This window comes from Acomys minous (genome assembly GCF_964271855.1).
Source record: "Acomys minous genome assembly, chromosome: 20".
Classification (NCBI taxonomy): Eukaryota; Metazoa; Chordata; class Mammalia; order Rodentia; family Muridae; genus Acomys; species Acomys minous.
Window position 1 is genome coordinate 17,310,226 of NC_140502.1, and position 11,651 is coordinate 17,321,876.

The 11,651-nt window shown below is 53.2% G+C and overlaps 1 protein-coding gene across 2 annotated transcripts; it reads left to right on the forward strand.

Moving 5' to 3' along the window:
* Positions 1–2,836: 2,836 nt before the first annotated feature.
* Positions 2,837–11,651, forward strand: KPTN (kaptin, actin binding protein). Of its 2 annotated transcripts, none has more exons than XM_084771117.1 (12): positions 2,837–3,663; positions 3,992–4,074; positions 4,209–4,293; positions 4,370–4,424; positions 6,362–6,437; positions 6,550–6,623; positions 7,398–7,507; positions 7,585–7,662; positions 8,496–8,571; positions 9,620–9,755; positions 9,841–10,011; positions 11,227–11,651. In XM_084771117.1, exons 1-12 carry the CDS (start codon positions 3,441–3,443, stop codon positions 11,350–11,352), a joined length of 1,293 nt encoding a protein of 430 aa, XP_084627243.1. In that variant the 5' UTR covers positions 2,837–3,440; the 3' UTR covers positions 11,353–11,651. The 2 variants fall into 2 exon arrangements, with proteins under 2 accessions (XP_084627243.1, XP_084627244.1); XM_084771118.1 differs by having other exon boundaries at positions 3,642–3,751.

Sequence of the window (11,651 nt, forward strand, 5' to 3'; positions counted from 1 at the left end):
GCCTCTTCCGCCGTCCCTTTTGCCCTTGGTGTTCTTCCCCTTGGGCCCTGGCTGTCCTCTGGGGAGTTAGAGGTTTCTCCAACAGAGCCTTGCCTTGCAGTCAGAGTGCTTTCTAGAAGCTCTGTCCTGGCCTCTGGTTCCTGTCCCCACTCCTCTCCTTCCACAATGCCAGAGAAGAGATGGCAGGGGCCTCATCCCCATTCCACCCCGCAGTGGGGCTGCCCTGACTGAAGCAGACCTCATAGGAGAAGTTGGCCTTCAGACACCCTGCTCTGCTCCTCTGGCCCTCCAGTACCCCCACAGCTTCAGTCAGCTCTGGAGAAACCTGAGGCTGAAGACTGACTGTTGCCCACCACGGGATTGCCAAGAAGGCTTGTGAGGCTCTCCCTTTTATGCCTGAGTCTGAGTCTCAGCCTGGCTCTGCTTCCACATCACTGACCCATCTACAAGCCAGGGCCACACCCTGCTGTGTGGTTAGACTATGGTCACCACCCTCTGCAGTTTGGAGGCTTCGTTAGTGGCACAAACACACTAGGGTGGAAACTAAGTGAGCATGGTTTATAAGCTGCCACATGAGTCAGAAGCAGCCTGAGGAAAATAAATTGCCCTGCCTGGAGAGAGGGCTCAAGCATGAGGCCTCATGGTCAGATATCCATGTTTAAAAAACACTTGTGTGACCACACATACCTATAAGCCAGTAAGGGGGAACAATGACACGATTGCTGAAGCTTGGTACTCAGAAGCCTAGCAGCAGGTTCAACAAAGAGTCTCTTACTCAAGGGGGTAAGGTGACAGACCAGGACAGCTGTTGTCCTGTCTTCCTGTGTGTGTGGACATGCACATGATGCATTCAGTACATGGAAATACACAATAAAAACTTAAGAGGCAGCCAGGTGTGGTGGTGCATGCTTTTAATCCCAGCACTTGGGAGGCAGAGGCAGGTGGATCGCTGATTTCCAGAGGCCAGCCTGGTCTGAATTCCGGGACAGCCAAGGCTACACAGAGAAGCCATGTATCAGAGGAAGAAACAAAACCATGTCAGCAGCCTTACCACCCCCACATCCGTTCACTTTGGATGGCTCACAAAGCAACTGCCGGCTGCCACAAGCCAGGAGCTCTTTCTCAACAGACCAGGAGTCTGGAATACTCCATCTCCTCGCTTCGCATCATCTTCCATAACCACACTGTGCCTAAAGACAGCCCATGTAAGGCTTCAGTGCTGACAACACACTGGCCAAGGGCCCACCACGTAGCTGGAGGTTTCTAAGTGTGTACACACATACATTATGGCCCCCCATGTTGAGCACAGAGGACATAGTCCTCTCTTTCCTCCTTATTGAGGCAGGATCTCACTGTGTGGCTTTGGCTGTAGACCAAGCTGGCCTCAATGTACAGAAATCTGTTTCTCCCTCCTGTGTAGTGGGAATTAAAGGTGTGGGCTACCGTGCTGGGCAAGGCAGGGTCTTCTTTCTACTAATGTTCTTAGTACTGCAAGCTAGCCGGCCTGTGAACTTCCAAGCTCTGTTTCTCCAAAGGGTTACTAGGATTACAGAAGAGCACTTCATCTGGCTTTCTACACGGATTCCACAGATTGAACTCGGGGTGCTGTGAAGCTTGTACATCAAGCACCTTTTATCATCTCTGCCACCTATCTGGCCTGTAGGTGGTGGGTTTTTTAACATGTTCACTGTGCCTGCATTGTGTCGGACCATGCATTCTAGGTGCTGAGGTTTGATTGTGACCATGAAGTGGCAAATCCAGGCTCCCTGGAGGCCTTGAAGTTGGGAGCACCTGGCTTATAACCCATCTCCCATCACTGAGAAGCATTAACCCAGGTCCAGCTCTCTTTGGCTCATCCTCTGTAAACCTTTGTACAGCTCTGGTGAGGAGGTTGTGAGGAACTCTCTAAAGGGTGTGATGGCACCAGGTGCAGTCTGAGAGGACACGGTGGTCGTGGGTCCTGGTAGACTGTCGCTATGAATGTTCAGTCTGGCAGGTTCTCGTCTGTCACCAGGATGGACAGACCAACACCCCCCCCTACCCCCACCCCGGGATAAGAATACACTTTACCATTTTAAAGGTGATAGTGTTTAAGTATGAGTTATAATTTGTTTGGGTTTAATACCAGCTATTCTTACTATCTGGGTGGTCTTAGGGAATTTACTTACCTCAGTTCACCTGTAAAACAGATGTAAGAGTTACCTTAGGGACAGCAAGATGGCTCAGCAGGTAAAGGCACTTGCCACCTGCCCTGACCACCTGAGTTCAGACCTTGGGACCCACAAGGTGGAGAGAACTGCCAGCTGTTCTCTGACAACATGCCACGGTTCATATGCCCATACATAGACATATACACAAATAATTGTTTAAAAAATAAGTCATGTAAGATTGTCACAAGTTTGAAGCCAGCCTAGTTTTGAAGCAAGATCCTGTCTCTAAAAAGAAAAGAGATAAGGTATGTGCCTCAGCCTCAGCTTGCTTGTGAGTTATATAAATTGACAGATGGAATGTGCTTATCCAAGGGGGTATTAATTAGGTTTTATAATTCTTTTGTCACTGGGTGGGTTTTGTTGGGGAATTAGTGTTTTTTAGAAATGCATGTATGTGTGTGAGAGAGATACAGGGAGGTGGACTGGGGGTCTCTGTAGACGGGCTAGCCTAGAAGCTACCTGTATATTTAAGCCTGGCCTCAAACTATGTAGCAGAGGATGGCCTTGAACTCCTTCCTGATACACCTGCCTCCGCTTCCCAAATGCTAGAATTGCAGGCGAGCACACACACACCGTTACTCATTCATGGTGATTTTGAAAATTATTTTTATTTTATGTACATTGGTGTTTTTCCCGCATGTATTTCTGTGTGAGGGTGTCAGATCTTGGAGTTACTCTTGGAGTTAGACAGTTGTGAGCTGCCATGTGGTTGCTGGGAATTGAACTGCGGCCCTTTGGAAAAGCAATCAGTGCTCATAACTACTGAGCCATCTCTCCAGCCCCCGATTTTTGCTTGTTTTTTGAAATAGGGTTTCTCCATGTAGCGTTGGCTGTCCTCGACTGGCTTTGTGGACCAGGCTGCCCTCGAACTCACAGAGATCTGCCTGCCTCTGCCTCCCTGAGTACTGGGATTAAAGGCGTGCGCCACCACGCTCGGCTTCATGGCGATTCTTATTCTTCTGTCCACACCGTTTACAAAGAGGCCAGGAGCTGCCTCCATCTCCCATATCAAGTTCAGTAATACCCACTCCACAGCCCTTAAATGGAAAGGACAGTTCTTGGAATTGCAGAAAGGCATTGATGTCAGAGCCGCCAGGTCAGGAAGCCGGGCGCCATCTTTATAAAGGGCACGTACGGCAGCTTCTTGACGTCATCAGCGTGCGCCAGTGACGGGTCCCTGGCAGGCTGGGAAAGTAGCCTGCCCGCTGGGACCGGCCGCGGAGGGCCGGGATGGGGGAGGCGGTCGTGGCAGCGGGACCCTGTCCACTCCGCGAGGACAGCTTCACGCGCTTCTCGTCGCAGAGCAATGTGTATGGGCTGGCGGGAGGCGCCGACGGGCGAGGGGAATTGCTGGCCGCCACTCTTAAAGGCAAGGTGCTCGGCTTCCGCTACCAAGACCTCCGACAGAAAATCCGGCCCGTGGCCAAAGAGCTGCAGTTCAACTACATCCCCGGTGCGTGGCGCTGTGGGGTCGGGGTCGGGGCTGGAGTCTGGAAGATTCTAAGTCAAGAGTCTGCCAGAGTTTGTCACTGGGATGCGAGGTCAGGGTCAAAACTGGTAATCATTAGGATCCGAGACATGGGTCGTCATGGCCTGAAAGTAGTTAGGTTCCGGGATTCCGCAAACAGAGGTCAACAGCCTGGTACTCAGTAGTGAGAGGTCGTGGTGAATGGTGGTTAGGACTCCTGTAGACCCAAAGGTTTTTTACTGCGGTGGTAGGAAGTCAGTGTAACTACGGGTGCAGACCTGCCTGGCCAGTGAACTTTGAACTCTCCTCATAGTGGATGCTGAGATCGTCTCCATCGACACCTTCAACAAGCCACCCCCAAAACGAGGCCTGGTTGTGGGCATCACATTTATAAAGGTACCGGCGCTCCCTCAACCTGCCCATACCCTCTTCCTTGCTTACGGTGGGTGCCACCATGTCTATCCCACGTGGCCTGGAATCTACTCCAAATGCCTCCCACCTCCCCTGAGGGCAGTTTCCATCCCCCTCAGGACTCAGGAGACAAGGGCAGTCCCTTTCTTAACATTTACTGTGACTATGAGCCTGGCTCGGAGTACAACCTAGACTCCATTGCAGGTGAGTGGGGCCTGCGGGGAGAGGGTGGGTGTAGCTGGCGAGGGCTTCTCTGGGCTCAACTTGTGTCCTTCTGCAGAGAGCTGCCTGAATTTGGAACTCCAGTTCACGCCTTTCCAGCTGTGCCACGCAGAGTGAGTGACCCTGGGCACTGATGCCCTCCCACCCCATCCTTAGACTCGGAGGACTTTGCCCCATCTGGAAAATCAAGGGCTTCTAATACAGGAGGGGTTGGAGACAGGTACCGCTAGAGGCCCAGGAAGTAACGGGAAGTATAGTCAGGAAGTGAGTTTCCAGGGACCGTAGCCGACTGGAACCCGCAGCAGTCTGGGTCTCATGGTGCTCCTCCTCAGAGTGAATGCAGCCAACATGGCTACACTGTCACCTCTCGGGTGAGCCATTCCTGTGACTGCATCGAGCACCTAGAACTCAAGTTCAGAAGTTCTAGATCCCTACTTCCCAGGCCTGGGGTCCTTGTCTGGCGTCATACGCCCTGAGAGTCCTGGATTTACAAGATAGAACCGAGGGCGGAGGAGAGAGCACAGGCCCAGCACACGTGAAGCTCTGGGTTCCACCCGCAGCACCACGTAGGCCAGTCATGGCGGTGCATACCTCTAACTCCAGCACTCAGGAGGCAGGTGCTGGAGGTTCAGAATCTTGTGCAGGGCCACCTTGGGCTGCAGAATGAGTTTAAGGCTAGCGTGGCTTATATGAGACCCTGTCTCAGAAAGAAAGGAGAAAAAAAAAAAAGAAAGAGGTTCTATCAAACCCAGAGTTGATAGAAAGACCTGTAAGGAGGCAGAATATGACTGACCATCTAGAATCTTCATGTTCTAGAATCCCAAAGAAGGTGGGTTCTATTCCAGGGCTTCAGAAGAACACTGATTCCAGAGATTGGCAAATTTTTTTGTTTTTTGGTGGGTTTTTTTGTTTGTTTGTTTGTTTGTTTTTTGGCAATTTTCTTTTCTTTTTTCTGTCAAGGCCTAGCTGGTAAATGTTAGTTTTGAGGGTCAGACAGTTGGTATCACAGATGTACAGTTCTGCCCCTGGAGCAAGCAAGCAGCAGTTGACACTGAATGGATGCTTGGGCTTGTGCCAATAAAACTTTATAAAAAGCACTTAGTGGGTTGGTTTTGGACTACAGGTCCTAATGGACAACCTCTGGTCTAGCAGGTGAGAGATATAAAGTGAAGCTTCCTGTGTGTGTGCGCACGCGTGTGTGTGTACACGTACATGTGCATATACAAGTATGTACTAGTGTATACATGCATGTTCATGTGTGTCCCTTATTATGAAGATTCTTTTATATTTACGTGTGTGTGAGAGGGTCCCACGGCACGCAGGTAGAGGTCAGAGAACAATCCACAGGAATCAGTTCTCTCTTAGGGACCTTGGGATCAAATTCAGATTATTCAGAATGGTAGCACTTGGGGCTGGAGACATGGCTCAGAGGTTAAAAGCACCAGCTGCTCTTCCTGAGGTCCTGAGTTCAATTCCTAGCAACCACATACATGGTGGCTCACAACCATCTGTAACGAGAACTGGTGCCCTCTTCTGGCCTGCAGGTGTACATGCAGGCAGAACACTGTATACATAATAAATAAACCTTAAAAAACAAACAAACAAACAAAACCAGAATGGTAGCACTGGCCTTTACCCGCTGAGCCATCTCACGGGACCTCGCTGTGAGAGTTTGCAGACTGATAGACGACCCTCTCCTATGCAGCTGGGGCCTCTCAGAGCAGGGCTGCCAGAGGTCTCACAGTTGGGGTTCACAGTCCTCAGACCACTAAGCCATTCATGCGCCTGCCATGTCAGGACTCTTGCAGGCAAGTTTGGCTTGATTTGGTGTGGTTGTTTTTTTTTTGTTTTTTGTTTTTTTTTACAAACACTCGTTTCAGGCAGGGTGTAGGAAGTACAGGTAGTAGGATCAGTTGTGGCTACATCGTGAGTTCAAGACCAGCCTGGGGTACAGGGTATCTCAAAATAAACTGACAGTGGCGTTTCTAAACCCCCAGAGGAACCCAGTCTCGCTCAGGCTCTAGCACAGTGTACATTTCTCTGCTTGCAGAGTCCAGGTTGGGGACCAGCTGGAGACCGTCTTTCTCTTAAGCGGGAATGACCCAGCCATTCACCTCTACAAGGAGGTAAGATGGTCATCCGGGCGGGTGGACATCCCTACAGCAGCGATGACCTATGCGCACGCGCACGGAGGCTATGGACTGACTCCATGGCCTGGCGTGACTCTCACTTCCCCAGAACGAGGGGCTACATCAGTTTGAGGAGCAGCCCGTGGAAAACCTCTTCCCAGAGCTCACAGACCTGACCAGTAGGTAGGAGGGGACACCCCTCCCTCCCCCTACAACCCCCCCCCCCAAAGAAGGGACCAGGGCCCTGACTGCAGAGAAGCCAGGCAGAGCAGGCTGCCCTCTAACACGGCACAACAGGAGGCTGTCCTTAGAGAAAGTCAGAAGCACGGTGGAGTGTTGCTCGCTTGGTAGGAAGTTTGCCTAGCATCACGTAGTATAGGCTACCACAAAAACCTAGGCATGGGGCCTGGAGAGATGGCTCAGCAGTTAAGAGCACTGTCTGCTCCTCCAGAGGTCCTCAGTTCAATTCCCAGCACCCACATGGTGGCTCACAACCATCTATAATGAGATCTGGCGCCCTCTTCTGGCCTGCGGGTGTACATGCAGGCAGAGCACTGTATACATAATAATAAATAAATAAATCCAGGCATGGTAGTGCACACCTGTAACCCCAGGACTCGGGTGGTAAAGACGGGAGAGTCGGGAGTTCAACTTCATCCTTGAGTTTGAAGCCAGCATAGGCTACATGAGATCCTGTCTCAAAAAACAAAGCAAAACAAAAAAGCAGCTGGTTAGCGTGTTCCCAGGTTTTTAACCTGACTTCATTGTGGGTGAGTGTCCCCAGAACAAGCAGGATGGGGCTCGGTGAGCATGTGTGGTGGGGACTGGCCACCTAAGGAATCAGGCTGCAGGGTCCTGGTGGCTCAGGGAGGGGCTAGGTGTTCCTGGAAAGCAGAGAAGGGGCTGGGCTCTGGGCTGTCCACCTGTCTGTCCACCCCTCCGTCACCCTCCCACCAGTGTCCTCTGGCTCGATGTCCACAACCTCCCTGGCTCATCCCGGCGGCTCTCAGCTCTGGGCTGCCAGAGTGGTTATGTGCGCGTGGCTCACGTGGACCAGAGGAATCGAGGTGAGGGTCAGGCCCGGGGTGGGGACGAGCCCAGGGATGGGAGGGAACAGGTCGCTGAGTCGCTGCTTTCCACACAGAGATCTTACAGACATGGACAATCCTGCAGGATGGGCCCATCTCCAGGGTGATTGTGTTCAGCTTGTCGAGCCCGGAGGGTGAGCTTGTTTTGCTTGTTTGTTTGTTTGTTTTGTTTGTTGAGACAGGGTTTCTCTGTGTAGCCTTGACTGTCCTGGACTCACTTTGTAGACCAGGCTGGCCTCGAACTCACAGCGATCTGCCTGCCTCTGCCTCCCGAGTGCTGAGATTAAAGGCGTGCTCCACCACGCCCAGCTGGAGGATGAGCTCTTTGCTAGGCCTAGACGGCTGCCTCTACAGCCTCAGCTTTCCCCACCCTAAGACCAGCCCTCATGCTCCCCCTGGGCCCCTTCTCCAGCCCATAAGCTGTGCCACAGGTTAGACCATTTCTGTTAGCGCCCAACCTCCCTCTCCCCGCTTTTGTCTACCCTTGAACTTTTTCTCTACTTTTTTCACCTTTCCCTTTTTGTGGCCTAACCTTCACTCCTCATATTATTATACATTGACTTCCCCCACCTGAGTCTTCTCCCTCCTTTTGGATTGACAGCTGTCAATCATGGTCTCGCCCGTCCCCAGGTGCTAGTTTCCCCCTATCCCGTGAGCTTGGTCTGTCCCACACTGACAGTCACCTTAACCTGCCCTTCGCCTTCTAAGCAGGGTTTTCCCTCGCATCCTCACACTGTGGTCTAACCTTAGACTTCTAACCTTTGCCTCTCCTGTTGTAATCTACCTTTAGACTAACACCCATCTAAGTTTGGCTATGGTTGTTTCAGAGTCTAACCTCTAACCCTCCTTGTGGGGCACAATCTTGGATCTTTGTCCTGAGGTCTAACCTGTACTCGTCACTGCAGAGGAGAAGGGGATGAGGAAGAACCTGTCCCCACAGACCTGCTAACTCCTGTCTCTTCCATAGCAACCAAGGACAGCCCCCAGCAGGAAGGATACAGTCTGCTTGTGGCCAGCATGTTGGAGCCAGCTGTGGTGTACTGGTGAGAGCACCTGCAGCTTCTGGGCACAGTTTAACCTCGTGCCTGTGTGGTGTGGTCTAACCTTATCAACCCTGTGAGGTAGTTAGGGTTAGGAGAGGTGCTGTGATCAGGGAGGAGGTGGGGGTGCTGGCATCTGGATCTGGTAGAGGGTTTGTTAAGGGCGGGTGTGTCTTCCCTCTCTCTGCACCCATACCCCTGGCATGGGTGGACCAGGGATGCCAGCAGATACTCGTTTGGGAATGCCTAGCCTTGCAGTGGCTGCCAGTTTCTATGGTGTCCATACTCCCGCCATCTTGGATCTTAAGCCACTACAAATCGTGCAGTTGCACTGCTAACTAACACAGGAAGTCAGCATTGTGTGTGTTGGGGATGGGGGTCAGATGGATCTCATGAGGTCAAGGCTGCCCTCCCAACTGTGTAGCTAAGGATGACCGAACCCTCACAATCCTCCTGCCTCTGCACCGGGGTGCGTCACCACACCTGGTTTATGCAGTGCTGCATCAGGCCCGGGCCTTCATTCATGCCGCTTTCTACCAACTAAACCGCATCCCCATCCCCCACACCCCGTCCACCTCTCCCACTCCACCAGCCCCCTCGCTCAAGTACAAGCACACACATGCGCACACACCCTCACTGGCTCCTGTGAGCTAGCTCCATCTAACTCTGGCACACTCTGGATTGGGATTGGGAATGTCAAAGCAAGCATAGAGTTCTCTGTGTTCTTAAGTCCCTGGCGTTTAGAAGGGAGGGTCCAGGGTACCTGTGTCTTCAGGAGCCACCATGTGGGTGTGTATCCCTGGGAGCACAGTAGGGCATCCAGAATGGGGTCTGCAGGATGGACACTTGACGGCCAGCCACTGGAATGGCAGTTTGGCCCTCTTGTCTGGGGACTTCAAAGGCACACACATTGAAACCAAGGCGCACAGCTTCAGAGGAGTGAGTCTGGACCTCAGGGGAAGCCAGTCTGGCATTACCTACAGTCTGGAACGGAAGATGCCAAGGTCCTGTCATCTGACCTTAACTTGCCCTTTCTGTTCTGGACCCTCAGGGACCTTCTGAACAAGGGCCTGGAAGACCAGCTTCTCCTGCCCGGCAGTGACCAGTTTGACAGCGTCCTCTGTGGCCTGGTCACCGACGTGGACCTAGATGGACAGCCCGAAGTTCTAGTGGCCACCTATGGACAGGTGGGTCTTGAAAGTTGGGCCCATCACTCCCCTGTTTCCCTGCAGTGACCCTCCGCCTGCGTGACCTCGACCCCTCGCCCCACAGGAGCTGCTCTGCTATAAGTACCACGGGCTTCCCGGGGCCAGCCGGGGCTTCCGCCTCTTGTGGCGCAGGACCTTCGCCAGCCCCCTGCTCGCCATGGCCCATGTGGATCTGACTGGAGATGGGCTGCGGGAGCTGGCCGTGGTATCCCTGAAAGGGGTGCACATCCTCCAGGTATGAGGCCTGCCATTCTGTGGCAGAGGCTGCCACTCACTGAGGGACCTTGCCAGGGATGGTGGGAAGAAGGTTGGAAACAGGGCGGCGGGGGCGGGTCCTGAGCCCAGCCTAATTGCCCAGCTACAGGCATGGATGGTGTCTTGCCTTTAGGAGGGAGTAGCCTGGTCTTGGGGGCCACTCTGTCAGCCAGGAGAATGCCACCCAGTGGCATCCGTGAGGGAGGTGTAAGCCTGGGAAAGGGGAGTTAGATACTTTGGGTGTTTAGATCATGTGTGTGTGTGTATGTGTGTGTGTGTGTGTGTATGCGCGCTCATGCATATGTGTGTGTGTGTCTCAGGGTGTCTTGTGTGTGTGTGTGTGTGCGCGCGCGCACGTGCACATGTGTGTGTCTCAGGTGTCCTGTGTATGTGTGTGTGTGTGTGTCTCAGGTGTCCTGTGTGTGTGTGTGTGTGTGTGTGTGTGTGTGTGTGTGTATGTGTGTGTGTGTGTGTGTCTCAGGTGTCCTGTGTGTGTGTGTGTGTGTGTGTGTGTGTGTGTGTGTGTGTGTGTGTGTGCACATCTGTGTGTCTCAGGTGTCCTGCTCCCCTCCACTACTGAACCCCAAGCTAGGCTGACAGCTCACAAGCCCCTGAGGAGCTGCTCCGAGGTCTACCCTCCACCCCTACCTGGTTCTTGCTCTGTTGACCTCCCCTTTTGTTGGCCAGGATCTCACCTTTATCTTTCCCACTGTGGTCTAACCTCATCTTCTCTCTAACAATTAAGCCTCAGATACCCTCTAATGCAGTTTGTCATTTCCAGCCACCTCTGACTCTTCCGCTGCTTGCTTTTGTATTCCTTCCTCCCCTCCCTCTTTCCACTTATTTTTGTGTGTGGTATTTGGTATCAAACCCACTGTGCTATGCCTGCCCCCCACCCCCTCACCCCAACCCTGCCCCAGCCCTTGGGTTTGGGAGTTAGAGTCACACTGTATAGCCAAAGGTGTCACCAAATTTGCAGTCCTTCTGTGTCAGCTACCCTAGCCTCATGCTCAGCCAGCCCTTCTAGGGATTGCAGCCCCCCCCCCTTGAGTCTAAGCTCCGCCCCTCCCACAGGAAATTGACCCAAGTCCCTCCCCCAAGTCTGGCTTCCACTCCTACTTGGGGGATCCAGTCTCACCCCACACCCATACGTCCCTCTGTTGTCACAGCTTACCCTCTTCTTCTGTCCCCACAGCACAGCCTGATCCAGGCCTCCGAGCTGGTCTTGACCCGGCTTCGTCGTCAAGTGGAACAGAGGAGACATCAGCAGGGCCTTGGGGACAGGGTGGGTCCCAGGCCTGAGGAGCCCCCAGCCTCCTGAGCACTCACTCCCCCTTGTCAGGCGTGGGCATCTTCTCACGTCTGTCATGGATTGGGCACGGAGGAAGCATCTCAGAAGAGGGGTGCTCCCCTCCCTCAGACTGCCCAGAAGGGAAATGCTGGGAGTCCCTGCCTCACTGCTGTGCTGTGCAACCCTAGCTGTCACTCCTGTCTGAGCAGCCGTTTGTAAAGGGATGTTCTCAGCAACCTCACCCCCCACCCCGGATATCCCACCAGGTGTCCATCCCCCCACCCCCCCACCCCCCCACCCCCCTACCCCCCCACCCCCCACCCCCACCC